Genomic DNA, 18,820 nt, shown 5'->3' on the forward strand with positions numbered 1-18,820 from the left:
TGAGAACACAGGAAAAAGTGAAGCGTGGTTGCTACTTTGTTTGGTTCTGCAGGTTGGTCTTGAATTAAGTTCTGCTCTGCAAAAGTCAGCCCAGGTTTATTTAATCTACTTCCCATGAGAATGACTGATCATACACCCTCATTCTGGCTCTCTGATTCACCAGGTTGTGGACACCCCATATCTGGTCCGCCCAGAGTGGAAGAACTTCATCCCTGGTTACATGTACGGTGACTCCGAGCTGGAGCTGACAGCAGAGAGCTTGTACAGGCAAAGCAAACTCATTTATATGTATTTGGGTGACAGTCTTGTGTCTGCCACCTTTCAGAAGCAATGCTGTGGTGAAATTCTCCTCACTTCCATTCTATTTCCATTAACAGGATTCAAATGAGAGAGAGAAAGTTGCAAGTAACCTGGAGCAGCTAATTAGCATCCTTTTCCTTTTCTATCTGTGCTGTTTTTCTTCAGCCTCTTTCTCAGTGATTACATCAGCTTTCATCATCTTCCTCCAGTGAGAAGCTGCATATCCTCCTGTGACAGCAGATGCAGTCACATTTCCAAATCGAGCAGTGTTGCTTCAACAAGTTGTTGCCCATTAGCAAGCAAGCAGTGCTAATACTGTATACATTATGTGTGTATATGGTGCATGGCTCCCAAAATGTTATCATGGGACATACTGGTATTGCAAGATACAGTATGTACATGTACTTCCCATCAGCTTCACTTGGTGGCAGCAAATATTGTCACTCTGAAGCTTTTAAATTGACATTTGCGCTCTCTCTCTCTTTCTACTTTTCTCTGTTACTCCTCTGTGCATGTATTTATATGCGTGTCTCCTTCTTAGCACCTGCAAAGAGAACAAAGGCATCTACTCTGCCATGCGTCTGGACAAAGTCTTCAACATCTCCTCTTTCCTGAACACCACAGCGGTTAGTTCATTCATGACACACCATTAGTAGCTTTGACATAAAATGCACGTGCTGTTAAAATGGTCAATCAATGACACACTGTATTAACAGGAAATACCTAAAAGCACACAGATTATATCTTTTTTTTTGTCTTTCTCCCTATGTTAAATACACTACATTCTCAAACCAGGAACATAATAGAGTACACAATTTAGACATGTGGTTTCATAAGCCAACAGTGATGCAGCGTCCAGGAAGCTCCATTTCTGCTACAGCATTTCATTAAAATGAACTAATGATTTCTTTGCTACGACTGTTAGCTGTAACAGGTCTCAGTCACTGTTTTTCTACATCTTTATTATGCAGAACTGGACACTTCTGGCTAAGGCCAAGACATTCAGCTCTTTCCTGCCAGTTGGCAAGAGTGTCTTGGCTCCTTTTAGCCAACAGCTGATACACCCCATGTGGCACCCCTTTCCAGACATTTGTCTTCATTTAATGCCTGCTTTAAGTTGGCAAAATTTCAATACAACAGACTGGGTCTGTAAGCTATAGTAATAAATCTTTCAAAATGATAGGGCTTTTAAATCATTAAAAATAACTGGATATTTGCTGCCAGATATTTTCAAATTGTGAGTACTTGTCTATTCAAAATATGAATGTTCCCTTTTTACCTGAGTAACGACATGCATTTTATTCTTGTCACTGTGAAAATACAGGTAATGGCCTAATTCTCAAATGCAAATAACATGTGATTTCATACATTCTCCAAGTTGATTACTTGCATCAGCTTGGTGATAACTGTAGTGTCACTTTAACCAACATGTTAACGTGAGATTTTAGTGTCCAACCACATTTAGTTTCATTTAGTACTTACTGGAATTTCAAAAATCTTTGTATGGTAAGTCCTCCATGAGAATTTTGTTGAGCGCCTCATGCTTCCTTTGGCCTTTTGTGTTATAGTTCCGCACTGAAGTAACAGTCACGACAGTATCCGTTCGTTTTACCAAGCTGTGAGGTGCCTTTGTAGAAGTAAAATAGGGCACATCAGCTAAAACACACACACAGGTGGTTAGAATTTGGAACATACACTTGCACTGCTCAAGGACACTATTAGACACAGTCTATAAAATCTAATGCCCTCCAGTAATGTAACGTTACTGCGTAAAGCCTATAGTGAGATGTATTTCTAATGCTTGTTCTCCCTCATGTTTGGGGGTATATTATTCACGTCTCATACTGTATAGATAAGTAATTTTCAACTCCACTGCAAACCGCGACTGTCGGCTAGCTAATGTTAACTCACCTGGCTACCATTAAAACGGTACCCAGCATCCTGTACGAGTTAGCGTTAGCTAACTTTGTCAGCTAGCAGAGGTTTCCCAACGATGCCAGCAACGCCCTCTGTATTTCACATGAATATAAAGACATGTAATGTCAATTCATCGAATAATTATGACAACTAAAATAACTACCTAATCAGTATTCATTTACAAGTTACGTTGGGCACACCTGTGACATCTATTAGCTAGAATCCATACACAGGGTTGCCAGATTTGAGCGATTAAAAGGTAACTAAAATTGTCATAAAGATACTTTATCATTTTCATTTAGTAGAAAGGTTTTAAGAAGATATGCGCTTAAATGTCACTATAATTATGTTTTTTTTCTTATAAAGTGGCCACAGCCTACATAAATACAGTAGAACTAAACTTTGACAAGAAACAAGTATTAAGTTAATATTGCCAAGCAGAGTTAATATTCCATAATAGTCCATATTTGTTTGCATTTTGTTGCCCCAATCTGGCAACAGTATACACGAGAGGTCACATGGGTAGAGTTTGTCCAATCAACATCATTTTAGGCATTTATGACCAAACATATCCGTTAAATCCATGCTCAGAGGGGTAATGTTGGAGCAGTTTTTTTATGGCATGCCCATGCTGCATGTGCCTGTATTACAAGTGTAGCACAGTATAACAGAAGGTTTCATGCTATATGGAAGAAACAGAAAATTAACTAATGAATTATTTTATAAAGTTTTTCTGACACATTCACATGAAACCACTGCAGAAATTGCACTTCTAATGTCTGCCCAGTAGGAAGCGTTTAGACGTCTTTTATTTTAACACTTTATAGTTGAGAAATATTAATTTTGCACTGTAATGTACTTATTTTTTTCCACTAGAGAAAGGATTTATGTAGAGAAATGCATTAATTAGGACTGAAATTTAGAGCAAAAACAATGAGAACCTGTTAAACAACATCAAATAAAAGCATTCTAGTGGAATACACTGAGTTCCATCCAAGCCATGTTTGGTCACCCAAGTGCCAAAATTTGTTTTGCATTTTTGTAAGCTTTTCATTATGTTAACAGTGTTATGAATAGTTACAGTAATGCCTTATCTCTGCTGCACAAAAACATAAATTGTGATTAATAAATGAGTTTTTCTAACAAACATAAAAAAGACAGTTAACACATAGATAAACACTGTACATCCAAACATAGTTACATTGTAGGCATCTAGAAACAGTTCTAATATTTACTCAAGAATAAAGTCCTTGTTTTAAATACATCCACACTTTATCAAACCTACAAACCTTTTTTCCGCAGTTTACTGCGGATGTGGTGGGTCATCTGGACAGCATTAAGATCGACCTGAGCACAATAACCTTGTTAGAGCCAGAGGGGAAGCAGAACCTCCTGGATTTCTCTGAAGCAGGGCTGTCAGAAATCAACTACGCTGACTATCTGGAGGAGGTAACACACATGTAGACAAAACTGATCAGACACACACCAACATTGTGGAATGAACAAATCCAGAGGGAAACATACACATGAAGATACACTTATAATGCCTGAGTGAGCAAGGCACACAGAACCACACAGGACATAGCAGAAACATAAAGGGGCACTCACTAAGACTCACAGAGAGAAATAAAGAGCTGGAAACACATAAAATGCAGGCACACATTGATATACGCACACACTGGCTTTTAAAAATGGTTCAAATCACAGAATAATAGTCAAATAAATTGTGGTGCTGTTATAAAGTAGTACATGGCTATATGGCATGCCTCTTTGTGTTACTCAGACAGGATTGTTTACATTATGTTTTCACTTTATACATTATTATCTTCAGGTGAACAAAGGAGTCACTGTAGTGAACCTGCTCTCCTTTGCCACTGTGCTGGAGGCCCAGGCAGACCTCATGGTAATAACACCATAGTGTCATAGTGGCTGACACAAATAAAATTCTCTTACAAGATTTCTGTTGTAACATATGGGCTAACATTCCTTTCTGTGCTGTGACAAGTGATATTTCACCAAAACTGTGTGTTTATCTGTGTGTGTTTCAGCCCAGAGGCCCTCTGCAGACTGCTCTGAAAGGCCATGCTAGCACTCTGCGACAGATCCACAGTCAACAAATCACCCCTATGGAACAGGCCATGGTAATGCCCCAGAGTGTTGCCTCTGTTTATAATTCAGATACTGCATTCATTCCTGACATGACTGGGTTCTGTTTTTGGTTAAATCAGTTTTGCCTAGTTATCCCCTGAAAGGAAACATCCTCCCTAAACCACTTAAAAGCTTTGTGCCTACAGAGGTTGATGCATTTTGCATTAATTTGGTTAATTCTTTTGTCACGTTTGTTCTTTACCCCCTCAACAAATGGCCAAAGATTCACAGAAAACCTAGAACTGTTCATTTTATAAACATTTTTCCCAATGGGAAGACACAATATACTTGAATTTGGTGCAGGTACCTCAAAAACTGGGGGAGGAGTAGCAGGACGAAACTTTGGTGGACGAAAAATAAAACAAAAGAATAATAATAAGAAACCCACAGGACTGCAATAGGTGTGCTATAGTCCTTTGGAGCTCACATACCTAATTAGTGAATCCAGTTTTAAAGAAGGTCTATTTCAAAATGTGCTCCAAACTAATGAATATGAGTGTTTTGCAGTAATGCTAAAGCTACTGAGTAAGAGCAACTGATGCATTATCCAGGTAAAAAAAAGCCTGTTTAAATCGAATTGTATCATCTCTGACAGAGAATACATAAATTCAATGTGTCATTTAATATAATCAAAAGCAATTTTTTTTTGCCTCAGGCTTGTGTCATCAAACATGACATGTCTGCAGAAAACAAATTAAATATTCTTTTTTTTGCCTTCAAAGCTACTCTCATTCTTCTGAATAACACCAAGGATTTAAAGCTTTTAGCGATTCAGATAAACAGTGATGTGCTTTACAACAGCTTTTATGTTTTTGTGTTTGTTTGTTTGCTTGCTCCACTTTCAACTTCAAGAAATATGGTAGAGCAAGGGTAAGCTGAAACATGTCTGTCCTGTGCATTTAGTGTCCCCATCCATTATTTGGAACAGAAATATTTTTTGTTTTACATAATCAAAGAAATTATATCTCAGTTTGGATGTGATTGTAGGAGTGTGTGTGTATTTACATAAGAATCATATACTCTGTGTTGTTGTACATTAAGGGTTTTGCATGGAAATGTTCCAAAATATCCACTTTGGGAAATGTTACCACAGGTATATTTCAGAATTCTTTTGGTAACAAATGTGTCTCTTCCAGCAGCGGAGGGAAAACAGCTGTTTCATATATAATGCTAAGCAATTGTATAATAAAGACAGTAACTTTCTTCAGCATGGCTGTAATGGAAGTAAAATGTTTTGGTCTTTCCTGGTCTCCCTTAGTGTTTCACGGGGATATGTTTAAAGGTGTTGAAACCCCCTGACCTTTCATATTTCTAATGTTAATTTGTGTTCTTGATTTCCCTTTTTAAAGAGCGCTTTGAACCAGAGTATGAGGTTCTTGGAGAGAACAGCCTCAGACCTGCCAGTAAGTAAGCCAGCCCCCCAGTCTCAGTCAGAAATCTGAAATCAGAATTTGACTTAATCTCAAAATGACTTTTATTCTCTCCAGAACAAAGTCTTGGCAGTTCTCAGTGCTGTCAATGCTGCTCAGTTACTCATCTCTCAGAACACTACACATTTAATCAGTCAGGTAACTACAGTCTGACTTTGTTTGTATTATCAATCTGTAAATGAGGTGTTACTCACATTGTGTCTTAATCTTCCTCAGGAAACAAAAAAATACACAGCGATGATAGTTGACTACTTCCGTCAATACATAGAGTGGGTCAAAACATCTGTAAGTAGTACTCACTCAGTTCTTACTTTTCATTTTCACTGCATTTCTTTAGTGTTGACTTATTAATATTCATTTAGTTAAAACCAAGATTTAGGCACAGGCATAAGAATGCTTAAGAGTTTTAGATGCATTAGAGGCAAATATAACAGTTACAACCTCTATAATTTTGAGGAATTTGCTTTGTGGCACATGGGTTTCTGCTGTAGTGACCCTAAGGAACTAAGAAAATGTATGAGTTCGGAAGCTGTTTTGTCAATCTCAGAGCTGCTCATAGAACATTATGTTTCAGTCACAAGGCCACTCACAGTTACAGTACAGAGATTTATAACTAGCAAAGTGACTTGTTAGCAAGTGGAAATAGAACCTAACATCCAGAGAAAAGGACACTCTTACTGCCAATGTACAGTTTGTATTTCTGTTGATGTTTACTGTTTATGTTTTTCTTTCTGTAGCTGGCTTTGGAGGTGGCACCATGCAAGCCCTTCAGTAACATAGTGGACACTGCAGACATCATTGCTTGTAGTTTCTTGGTTGACTCTATGGTAATGATATGGGAGTTAGAGTAAAAGAAACTCTAATGTGTTTTGTATGGTTAGCTCTATAGATCATTGAGGTTAGGCATATTACAACAGATTTTCTGTACTGTGTATTGTGTATTTCAAATGTAAGAACAGTCATTGTCCAGTACGTGACAATGTTCAGCCAGTATAAAAAAAACGAAGTGTTTATAATGGTGGGTATAAAACCACAGCAACAGCTGTTTTCATTAGATTTTAAATAAATATGAAGTTTGGTTTGCTTACATAGTTTTTTCTAATCTTAATTGATGTAAGTTACATTTTGCACAGTGATAAGGTCGACCAAATATATACTATATTTGGCATAACAAAAATGTGACATAAATTTACAGCTGTTTTAAATAATTGTTTGAAGGGGCACAACTATTACTGTACTTCCATTATTGATAAATCTGCAATAAAATGTCAGAAAATAGAAAACAATTGCAATTAGAATATCCAAAAGCCCAAGGTGACATATTAGAACTTTTTTCAATCCAAAACAGAAAATTAAATAAACGTTCTTTCGCAAAAGACAAAGAAAGATTTCAGCATTTATGAGAATGTCCAGATAGTTTTACTATTCAGTTCTGTCAGTCAATTAATTGACTCATCTTTATAGTTCTAATAGTTTTTCTTTTCTTCAGAATACATTCTGGATGGGCCTGGGCTGCAGCACCATCTTCCTGCTCCCAAGCATCATCCTTGCAGTGAAGTTAGCCAAGTACTACCGCAGGATGGATACAGAGGATGTTTACGATGAGTGAGTCATTGTTATTCTGCCGCTTCTTTTTCAAAAACATATGGAACAAATATTGACTGTATTTTTGGTATTTACACCTTACAGAATAAGTTATGATTGGATACCTACTCATTCACTGGCCAATAAATATACAATAGTTTGTACAACCGATATTTTTATTCAATGTACATGGTTGCAGGACATCCTTCTTTTGGATCAACTTCTTTTTCTTCTCCTGCTCACTGCAAATCATAAGATGGAGTTTCCTCTTTTCTCTAGTTTGTAGTTTGCAAACTTTGTCACTTAAAAAAATTAGTTTTTTTTAAGAATATGAGTTAGCTACTCTAAGTAAATTTAGCCTTTTAGATTCAACACAAGAAGAAAATCTCTTTGGGGTTTTTGTTTTGTCACAGTAGCTCTACTGGTGTATTGCTGATTTATTTTTTCCTCCCTCTTCTCTTCCTTCTAGTTCCTCTGTTTCTGGGACTTGGCATTTTACGTTGTGATAACCATTTCTACTATTTCCATCTTCCACATCCTTTGTTTTTTCAGTTACATTCCTCTCTGTCGCGCACTTGGCACTTTACAAAGAATCATTGATGCATTTGTCATATAGCTGTTGTATTTCTTCTTCACAGACCTTTATTTTCAACCTCTGTGGACTGACTTTGTTATGGCTTTAAACAAATACAAGATAATGCCCCAGTCAGTGGCATCTCTTGCCATGTGATCTGTACTGGATCACAGGCAGCTGTCTGGTGCATTTCTATTTCTGAATATTTCAATAACATTTTTATTTTGTTTTTCTCTTGTGTGTGTGTTTGCGTATCTTTATAGCATTGAAACAATTCCCATGAAAACGTAAGATTTTTTCCCACCTTCCTCTCCTTTTCCACTTATATCACTCTGCTTTTCTCTGGATCTTGTACATAGAACTGTTTACTAAATTCTTGGTGCTGGTTTACGTTTTTAAGCTTGGACTTGCTCTTATGGGTGGATGATGTGGCTTCTTGTGATGTGCTACCTTTGAAAAGTGACCCTTAACTTTCACGAAGGGCTCTTGCAATCATTACCTTACATGTTTTGTAAGTTATAGTGAAAATAAAACACTATGGTTTCTACTCAAAAATGTTTATCTCCTAACATTCTAGTAAAGTTTGGCTACTCACAAAGAAAGCATTTTTACTCTACAAGTTTGATCAGCATGCCATGTCTCTCACTTTACATTTTTCATTTTTCATTTTTTTTTTTTATAAAATATTTTGTTTTCAGTATGGAAATTGGTAATAATGGTTATCATAGTGAGAGCTCACAAGGTATCCCAAATCCTATGCTGACAAGGTAAATGATATATTAATCCTGTTGACTGCATGTGATGGGGAGTGGAGGCATGCGTGCAGTAGTGAGGTTTTTTTCACAAGCATAAATGACTTGGCCACACTCAGTGCATGGCTTCGAGGGAGTTGATTCCAAAAAACTGTTCAAATTGTTGAGCATGACACAAGCAAATTTGTCAGAATGACTGAGCAAGTAAGTGTATTTTTGCACTATCTGTGCCATTTCAATACCATAATATTTCTCTGTCTTGTTGCCAGATGTTCTGTTGTGTGGTTTTTGGGAATCTACCATAATACTAACCTAGTGCATGCTCTGTGTGCGCACTTGGATGTTTGCGTGATGTGAAAAATCTTCCTGTTTCCTCTCGTTTAGAGTCGACCAAAGTCCGATGAATGTACACCTGATCATTTTGTTTAGAGAGAGGCAAGCATGTCAAGCTTTGGTGTTATGCTGAAAATGCTGCTCCTTTGATTTTCTCCTTAATCTAATGAAACCTCTAACTGCATGTTATATAGATTTAAGTTGCATTTGGATGTGGATGCATTTGGACGACCAACCAATGAAGCAGAAGGTACAAGCAGAGAACAAAACAGTGAAATTATTGACAAGACCATCTGGCTCCTACATGTATCCTGTATATCAGCTCTAGAGGAACCAACTACATTTTGAACTAGAGATGCATAACTTCAAATGGATACAAGATTTTGGAATGAAACCTACAAATCACAGTCCAAAAACTACTATTTTAAAGGGGCACTGAGTAATCTGTTGTATGATCTCTGTTGACCTTTACCAGCAGCTACAGTATTGAAACACTGACACTTAACTTTTCTCATACACAGTATAATAATTTAATTATTTGGTGCTTTCAGAAACGTACTTATTGCCCCTATCAGTGCACGCTGACAAAGCTGTTCTGCTCTCTGCCTTGTGAACCATTCATCCTTCTCCTCTTTGTTGAGTAAAAGATGAGAAGTGCTCAGTGGCATAACAAAATGATGAAAGTTGAATTTTCTGTCCATGGCTGTTAACGTTGTGCAATGTGTGTGTGTCATTGTGCTGGTAGCATCCCTACCTATGACACCATAAGCAGGTTCCCACGGGCCTCGGCTCCTCCGAGGCACATCGACTGGTGACAGAGCCGGAGCTCGTTCTGGCTTCTGAAAGGTACTGGAAAACCAACAAGTCAGTCCTCTGTTTCTCTAACACTGTTTTATTTAATGCCTTCCTTCCGTTCTTCAGCTTTCCCTGACCCAAGCGTCATCTTAGTGTCTGCTGCATCTATCTCTCCTTCTGTTTTTCATGGTATTTCTTATGCACTACTCTAACCTAACCTTCAAACACCTCTTTACAGCTTGTTTTAGTGCTTTTCTGCTCACAGTGACTTTGCAAGAAAACCAATATGGTGAGAACTGCTAATTTTGGAATCACTAACAAAGCATAAATGTCTTGACTGCTTAGTCAGTGTGTTGTAGAGGAGAAGAGCTTCATGTACTTGTTCTCCTTTCAGCTTTTTTTTCACTTTGATGCTTATTAAGATTAAAATTTTGTTCTAAAACTGCCTCATTTACATTACATTTATTGGGACAATTCGTGTCAGTTAGGATTAATCCTTATTTAAAATTATAATTTTGCAAAACACCATATATGATAATGTGCTTTATTCCTCAATTGCATATTTATACCACTAGCCTTCTTGATGTACTTTGTCCACCCTGTGATAGTTTTTGTTCACAGCAATTATGCAAATTTAATGCTTCAAGCAAAATTAAAGGTGCTTTAACTAAGATTTTACACATTGTCTAATAAATAGCTGGGTTGGAGGTGTTCTTTTTCTGGTAGAACTACATGACCTACTACAAGTGTACATGTCACAGTAGAAAAAGCACCAATAAAAACAATAACACTGTCAAAATGTCTGCAGCACATTTAGCTGCTTCACTTTCAGGGTCCTGGTATTGTTCATGCCAACTCTGTCGTGCTGCCATGGTTCCAGGACACAGAACAAAACCATTGTTATTGTCTACCGCTTAGTCCCTATTGTTGATTTTGACAAGTCACAGTGTCTGTGAAAAAATGATTATTGTTTCCTAGCTCTTTTGTTTTGGTTCAAATGGAACTATGGGACATTTATGACTTATACATGTTGTGCCCACTAGTATCCACAGATTGGCATGATAACATGCTATGTAATATTTGTTGCACAGTAGCCATGGTTGCGTCAGCTCTAACCATCATGTTGACAGATAAAAATGATTAGTGGCAACACAGAAGTCATGTGATTAAAATTAGATTTGCTATTTCAGGACATACTTTTGAAAAACATTTTAAGTTACATGATCACTTGTGGTTGATATATTGAAATTTGCATGACATAATTTCACACTTCTTCCAAAATGAGGTATAGCATTTTGAAATACAACTTTTGATATCTAGAGGACAATGCATGATTCCCAGTGGAGGCAGGTTTTATGAGACTACTGTAACGATAGTGCCTTTGTTAGTAGCAAAAAGCACAAGGCAGTCTTTGAAAGATTCTCTGTGGATCTTTATAAAAGCGCCATGCTTTTTCTTTTATTTCACAGCCCAGCTAGATTTGCATTAATCTCCTGGGCCATTCCAAAGAGAGAGTAAAGAAATGCATCATGTTTTTGAAATATTAACTTAATATTTAAAAAATATAATTTCTTTTTTTTATATTTATCTTCCCAGTGCCCTGGGAAACTGGAACTAAAATACACGATAGTAAGTTTTCCTTTTTACATTTTTAAATTTTAGATTCTGTGCATTTAGTTTAATCTGCTGCTGGATTTGTTCAACAAGTTTTTATTTCCATATAATCAGTAAGAAATACAATGGTTCATGGTACAATTGTACATAGAACACTGTTAAGATGCCCATTTAACAGGTAACTTATTCTTGTTCCGAGTCTAAACATTTCATTATCCTTTAAATAAGTAGGACAAGTTTGCCAAATGATAGTATGCAGCACGTCTGCATTTTCAAAGCAGTTTTGCTCCAGTGGAGAAATATATGAAAATAAATTTAAATAATGAGGGATAAAATTACTATCATTAAGATCATGAAATTTCTAGATCCAATGTGGTTATTCCATCAGATCTGTTTGTCATTTGTTTAGTTTTAAGACTCAGTATAAGAACTTAGTGTCAGCTGAAGAAATGAGTTTGTCTCTGGCAGCATAACAAGTCTATGATGACTAGGAATAGGGCTAAGAAAAGTAGAAGTCCTGAATGGTACAAAAATAGTGCAATATTTTCTAAAGCAAAGTGAAGTTGAGTATATTTTGGGTTCACTAACCAAGCCATACTTTTTGTCTCATCTGTTTTTAAGACGAATGTTTCATAATCCCTTGGGCCAGATGAAACTCAGTGAAAGCTGGTTTCCTTACAACAGCAGAAGAACAACAAGTGTTTTTATCTTTAACGATCAACTCGCCTTCCTCGGCCAGGCCGATCACAACCTGCTCCCCAGCATCCTCCAACAAACTCCCTGCAACACATCCAACCCTTCTCCCTGTGCATCAATCTGAGCCAGGCTTGTTCTGCATTTTTCAAAGGACTGCTGTGTCTGCGTTTACATTTTGTTCAGACACAAAATCAAGCTGAAACCACATTCAGAGACAGGACATGACAATAACTGTAATGCCTGTTTGTTTTAATGTACTTGTTTGTGTTTAAGAAAACAGTGGCTGATGTTTGGATGCCATGTCATCCAAACATCATGGCAAGCAGCTGGAGGAAGTGTCTTTCTCCTTACAATGGATGTATCATGGACAGATGGATGGAGGCAGCTGATGTTAAGGTGTAACAGTCTGTCAATAAACATTTGGGGAAAGATATAAATTAACATGATATACAACATGTTTTAACGGCACCCTATGAGAGTCAGTGGGTGTGTTGTACCTTAAGAACTGGATGATTTGAACAAAGTGGTAAAAATACAGAAATGGGTTGTTCCCAGGTGGGTTTCTGGGATTATCACATGACAATTTACTATGACCTTATAAAGTGTCTATAATATTACAAGAACATTTGTCATCTTTGCTCATCTGAGGCACATTGCATATAACGGGCTGCCTTTCAAAAATATGTTTCGCTCTTGTGTTTTGGCAGACATGCTCCTTCTTAAAGGGAAAATCTACCAGCAGCGTCTGCTACACTGTTAAAAATGACCAGTCTGTAATGCATGAAATTTTTTGGTACAGTGTTTAAAATGTAGTCATTACTATAACTTTTTTTTAGCATTTTTGTTAACATCCACCTTTTAATTTTGTCAGGTATTGATTTCCTACATTCCCCAGAATGCCTCTAAACAGTCAAAAATAGGTTTGTGGCTTTGTTGCTGCAATCCTTTTTTTTTTTTTTTTTTGCAATTCCTATTTTTGCACAGTTTGATTCATTTGAATAGTTTTTGTCCTAAAGAAAACATATCCAGTGTAGGAAACACTACAAAGATTAGCTAAATAGATGACAATGTTTTGGTTATATTTCAATGTTTTTGCCTTTTTTAATGTCCTGAATCCTTTCAGATTTATTATTTGACTTTCTGAGTTGCCCAGGCCTGAGCTTGAAAATTATAAGCTACATCACTAAATAGTGTTTTTGTAGAAGTCTCAATATTTTGAGTGTATTTTCCCTTAAAATAAACACAATAAACTCAGAGCATAACTTCATAACATTTACTTCATAAAGCTTTTAGATTCTTCGCAGCCAATGAATGAACAACACAAGTAACATTGTTGAGTTCACTAACATGACGTTTATAATTAAGTCTTTATTGCTTTTGTAGTGGCAATTCTTTTAAAGTGGAGAAATGCTTTCTCAAGCCAAATCATTCTTTACTGTAGGTCAGTGGGCTTTTATTTATGTGCTTAATTTGTTTCTACTTTTTAACCTCCCACAGTAGCTATGGATACAATTAAAACTAATGAGTAAATTAATGTATTCAAGAGATTGTTTTCCATTTGTAATGCTTGTCTATGGCTGTTGACTGAGAAATATGCTGACTAATGACTAATGCAGTGGGCAAGCCAATCCAGTTATACAACCCACCTCACATCTATGCTAGATTTCCAGCTGCTGTCAGCAGAATCTAATCAACAATTAGACAATCCATTCGTGGGACAAGTGAGCACTGTCAGTCAAATAGAAAAGAATAGAAGATTAAATACTTTATGGTTTAAACAGCTGATGGTGTTGATGCACATTGTGAAAAAATGATTTCCATCTTAACATTGAAAGGCTGGGTTTTAGCTGTGTTTGAAAACACTGGAAATGCAACAACATTAGCCCAAATATAAGGATTTACATTACTAAAAATCAGATATCTAAATTAAGTGAAGTAGCATTACACAACATTATATTTTAATGTCTTGTGTGATACATTGTGAAAGTGCTAAAGGATTTTGAAATATCTTATGCTAGGTGTCAACTGACTCCAAATATTAGTCCCATTTTATGTCCATTACCTCACATTGACATTACAAATCAACAGATCTTGTGAAAAAGATTAGATCATAGGTTTATATCTATTGAATTTTGTTTGTTTGTTTTTGGCCTCCCAAAAAGGCCAGTCAGCTACCTACTAAAGCTAAACTAGCTAACTTACAGTATGTGTTTTACATAAGTCTGACATTCCCAATTCCTGTTTTTACTCTTTTATTTAACTCCTATTTTTAACCAACATTATATTGACTTTACAACATGAATGTAGTAGCCTATGGCACAGATTTATTTATTTTTTTTTATTTTGGCCATTTAGCTAGTAGCTAGAGCTAGTAAGCTAGCTAACCTCTCTGTTTTATATAACTTCCAGATAAAGTCCCTTAACCATCATCCAATGTAAAGTTAAAATGGCCTCCACTGGCATCCCAATATTTGGCAGTTTGCTTGCTTATTTCATTGCAATACCTCATTTCTTGTTAAGATGGACATTTCTAAAGTAGCACTGTGCTCACAGCTATCACTGGTTTTCCTGTCTGATAGAGTCTGATGTGAGTTACCCATCCTGGGAGAAAATGGTGATTTTACTAAGTGCTTAAATTAGATATAGTTTATCCAAACCCTGGATGGATGTTGTCAGGACAAATGCAGAGGTAACTTTGAACTGTCCATATAGCATGTGCTCCAAGGTTAGACACTGATGGAGCCATGGGGAACATTTTATGTAGTGGTGAAGAGAGTGCATATTGTGAATAAACTTTGGACTTCAGTTTGTTGCAGTTTCACTGTCTTTCTTCTTGGTTGCACTGTAGAACCTTCCTAAAAAGTCCTGATAGGCTCTATGAAAATGGTATAGGCAGTGGTTTTTTGGATAACATGCCTTTTATTTTGGCAAATATTTTGGGTTAATCTAATAAAAAATTTAAGCTTTTTATTATTTGCAAAAAATAAAAACAATAAGCATAGCCAACATGCATTAATCAGGAAAGGAAATTAATTATATAAATTACGAAAATATACCCCTGAAAGTCATGTGACAGCTGCAAAACAAATGAAACAGTACATACTTATGTGGTGCTGAGACCAAAACTAATTAAAAACAGAAGCAGTGGATCTTTAGAGTGTTACACAGCAAATGCTGTTGAAATAGTTATTTTTGAAATTGTGACTCCAGCTGAAGAGTTTTACATCACCCTTCATCTAAAAACTGTAACTGACAAAATTGCTCATGGAATAAATACAACACTCATATGATTGATTGATTAGAAAACTGTGGCTTTTTATAGGAATTATTTGTTTTTAATTTTAAATATAGATGCATGAACATATATTTGGTAAAAAACTCATTCCAGAGATCCAACAGCTCTTTACACCTTGAGCTAAATTTCTTTCAGATGTGTTGACTCTTAGTCCCACATCACTCACAGCGAGCCCTTATTCTCCAGTTAGACCTGAAAATAAACCCACTTGAGACTTGCCAACCCCACACAATCAGACCCTCTCTGGCCCAACGACCACACTAATCCCCCGAGTCTAAAACAGACATTTCTTTTTCTTGCTATGTAATAAATGTGAAAATGTTTGTGTAAATAAGCATTATTCTTAAATTCACTGAGTTGGTCAGCTCAATTTTACTGATCCATCCTAACAGAAATACCAATAAAAATGTATCAAATCATGTCAAAATTCAATTTCAAAGAAGCATCAGCATTAAAATCACATACTGCTATATGGTATCATAATGCATTATAATCACAGCCATCATCATAATCATCATTATGAAATAATTACTGTACAGTATATCAGTGTTTAGGCTATAAAAACTGCCTGCTATAATATATTTGTGCTCTAGGTGTCACTGGTGCTTCAGTTTCAGAGACTTGTTCAACCAGTTCGTCATTTTATTTTGAAGGAACATCTGGTTCGTTTGCAGATATTTCAAGTCATTTCATCATTAGCACACTGTACTAACAGATGGTCCAGTGAAAGTTTAAAAGAAAATACTTTTTGTATCTGTTTAAAATAAATGTCCATTATATTTAACTTACCGTAAAGCAGGTGGGACTTCTACAGGCAGATAGCACGATTACTTTTGGTCCTGATATCTCAAAATAAATCTGATGTTTACAGTTATAAGTTTAAGGAGGACTACATGTTTAAAGCATTTACACTCTGTTGTTTTGACTTTAAATTTGTTGAGAATGTGTAAGAATGTGTCCCAATCTCATTATGCAGAAGCTTGTGAAGGAGGTTATTTAAACCCCCTTTTCTAGCATTTTAAGAAAGTTTTGCAAGTTTTGATTAATCATGTAATGTAGTGAATAGATTCAAAATGCACCTACTCTGAAATAAGTAAAGTTTATAAAGTAAGTCTTTCACTCTGTGTGTGTGCATGCCTTTGTATTACTTACATTTATGCGACCAAAACCTGTTAACACTCTCACATGGTGGTGACTCGGCCAGCCATGGAAATCACTGAATTTTAGGGGATAACATGGTTTAAGGTTATGGTTAAGGTTAGGATAAGTCTACAGGAAATGAATGTATGTCAATGTAAAGTCCCCACAAGGAATGAAAACACAGCATGAGTGTGTGTGTGAAGGGGAGAAGCCGTTCTGCAGCAGTGTACTGCAGCTCCAGGTGAACCGGACTCTTAGCTTTCAGGTGTGTGAACAGCAAAGTGAAGTGACTGACAACTTCAGGTAAGTCAAAGCTCTTTCATCTGGTGTCACTCTGTAATGACAATACTTACTAATCAGTTTGGTATTAGTATAGTATTAGGACTTGTAGTGTGTGTGTGTGTGTGTGTGTATGTGTGTGTTTAGTGGCTGCTTCTCTTACTTCAGTACTTTCTGTATATTACCTCAATGTGCACAAAATAATCCTACAGTGCATTAAAATTTCATCATGGTCCATAGTGGAGTGGAACTAAGTACAATTTCTCAAGTAGTGTACTTAAGTACAATTTTGAGGTACTTGTATTTCATTCCTGAGTGTTTCTTTTCTATTTTCTACTTCTAGTCCATTAACATGAATGAATTCAGGACTTAAAATACTTATTCAGCAGCTGTGTTTGGCTTGTGTCTGTACTTGTTGTATTGTACTGTAGTAATGTATCTTGTTACCTTCTCTGCTAACACAGTATTTACAGTATGTCACCTTTTACTCTACTTGTTCCACTTTTGGCTCGGTCTCAGATCAAGAATTAAAAATGTATTTGCTATTTCCTTTTACTAAAATAGGTTTAGGATTGTTTATTGTTATTGATTGATTCCTTTTTACTGATTATTTCATTCTTTTAAACACACATTTGTAACATTTTAAATTGCCTTGCATTTCTTTGATTTTTATTATTTTCTGTCTTATGTAAAACATTTCATAATGCCTTGAAAAGGTACTATACAAAAAAATTGTCTTGCCTATTTCTTTCAGTGTCACTGTTTCTCAATAGTGCAATAAAATGCCTGTAGGTAAAACTACTTGTTTCCTTCTAAAATGTAGGTCTAAAAGGGGATTATACAGTAATGATTCTTTTTAAGAAGGAAAATGGAGAGCATTTTAGGTCTGTTATCTAAATCCTAACTTATCCTCCTGCAGGCTCATTTGTGTTGGTTTCATGGCTTTCACCACCAACATCACCATCCTGCTGTTTCTGGCTTGTATTTCTCACCAGCTGATGTTGGGCAGCTGTCAAAAAGCTGATGGAGGGAGAGGACGAGGAGTGGACGGAGGACAACATAAAGACAAACAACCTAAGTCTGCCTCTGCTCAGCCTATTAAGGGGAAACTTGTCACCACAGACAGGTCTGCCTGTACTTGGGCTGCAACAGGTCAGGATCTCTTCATCCTCAGTGTTACCTGCAAGAAGGGCGACAGGCACTTCAGCTGTGAATATGTTGCCAGACCGGCTGCCTGTCCCCACTATGCTTCCAACGTCCAACTTTACTGGAAGCAAATTGCAAGAGCACTAAAGAAGCAAAAGGTTTTGTGCCAGGACAGTAGTGTGCTGGTCAGGGCGACAGTGTGCAGAAGAGCTAACAGAGATGCTCATTTCAGACTCCACAGTGCACAGAGGAAGACTACTCCAGCACCTGCACCCCGAGCTGTCAAATCCTGTCAACACAGTAACAAACAGCTGGCAGAGGAGTACTGCGGTGACACCTGGTCAAGTTTTTGCACATTCTTTTTTACTATGGTGCAGGATTATGATTGTTGAGGCAGAAAACAACTCAAAGAAGTAAAATAAATTCAGCTCTCTGCGCACACTCGCATCAATACTTGCTCATCACAGTTTTCATCTGTTCTCACAGAACTGTTTGATTTTATGTAGAGTGTGCCCCTTTTAACTAGATCTCCATATTGCTGACAGTGGGTTTTACCCCTCAATAGGTTTTTTATCTATTCTTTCATTTTTTCCTACAATTTGTCCTTTTGAGAAACATTTACTGGGTGGTGGTTTTTAAAAAAATATTGCAGAAAATCAAATCATTAACAAGAAAGCTGAACTGCTCTCTTTTACAAACAGACACACACACACACACACAGTTACACTACAGGCAGATTGTTTCTTTTCTGTTTCTAGAACATGCCTCTTCCCCTAAGTTAATTTAAAGCCATTTGTTTTCTATCACGCTCATTAAA

General features: G+C 36.6%; 2 protein-coding genes and 1 long non-coding RNA gene across 18 annotated transcripts in view; 2 read left to right on the plus strand and 1 right to left on the minus strand.

Annotated features, from left to right (window-relative positions):
• LOC109956331 (uncharacterized) overlaps positions 1 to 2,839 on the minus strand; it is a 55,143-nt gene extending 52,304 nt beyond the window's left edge. Inside the window, exons 1-3 of one of the 2 annotated variants that reach the window (XR_002274389.1) lie at positions 2,418 to 2,839; positions 2,212 to 2,309; positions 1,783 to 1,927 (exon numbers count right to left, since the gene is read on the minus strand). This is a non-coding gene — a long non-coding RNA (uncharacterized LOC109956331). The remainder of the gene's footprint in view (positions 1 to 1,782; positions 1,928 to 2,211; positions 2,310 to 2,417) is intronic. The other variant, XR_002274388.1, reaches the window with a different exon arrangement.
• The window catches only part of prom1a (prominin 1a), a 65,128-nt gene extending 50,180 nt beyond the window's left edge, over positions 1 to 14,948 (plus strand). For 2 of the 15 annotated variants that reach the window (XM_020593193.1, XM_020593241.1), the window contains 16 exons: positions 164 to 267; positions 842 to 926; positions 3,520 to 3,666; positions 4,049 to 4,120; positions 4,266 to 4,358; positions 5,218 to 5,235; positions 5,715 to 5,768; positions 5,853 to 5,933; positions 6,012 to 6,080; positions 6,533 to 6,622; positions 7,285 to 7,400; positions 8,217 to 8,240; positions 8,652 to 8,720; positions 9,784 to 10,122; positions 11,430 to 11,462; positions 12,069 to 14,948. In XM_020593193.1, coding sequence (XP_020448849.1) covers positions 164 to 267; positions 842 to 926; positions 3,520 to 3,666; positions 4,049 to 4,120; positions 4,266 to 4,358; positions 5,218 to 5,235; positions 5,715 to 5,768; positions 5,853 to 5,933; positions 6,012 to 6,080; positions 6,533 to 6,622; positions 7,285 to 7,400; positions 8,217 to 8,240; positions 8,652 to 8,720; positions 9,784 to 9,853 — 1,092 coding nt within the window. In that variant the 3' untranslated portion in view covers positions 9,854 to 10,122; positions 11,430 to 11,462; positions 12,069 to 14,948. The other 13 variants (XM_020593255.1, XM_020593271.1, XM_020593226.1 and 10 more) reach the window with 11 other exon arrangements.
• A 2,847-nt stretch (positions 14,949 to 17,795) lies between these two features.
• Positions 17,796 to 18,395, plus strand: fgfbp1a (fibroblast growth factor binding protein 1a). The gene has a single exon (XM_020591913.1). The coding sequence runs from the start codon at positions 17,796 to 17,798 to the stop codon at positions 18,393 to 18,395; it is 600 nt and encodes a 199-aa protein (XP_020447569.1).
• The last annotated feature ends 425 nt before the right edge of the window (positions 18,396 to 18,820 follow it).

The sequence above is a fragment of the Monopterus albus genome, unplaced genomic scaffold (assembly GCF_001952655.1).
Source record: "Monopterus albus unplaced genomic scaffold, M_albus_1.0 scaffold2.1, whole genome shotgun sequence".
NCBI lineage: Eukaryota > Metazoa > Chordata > Actinopteri > Synbranchiformes > Synbranchidae > Monopterus > Monopterus albus.

What these genes read in the sequence shown, in the direction of transcription:
- fgfbp1a (XM_020591913.1), top strand. Translation starts at nt 17,796, where the DNA reads ATGGCTTTCACCACCAACATCACCATCCTGCTGTTTCTGGCTTGTATT.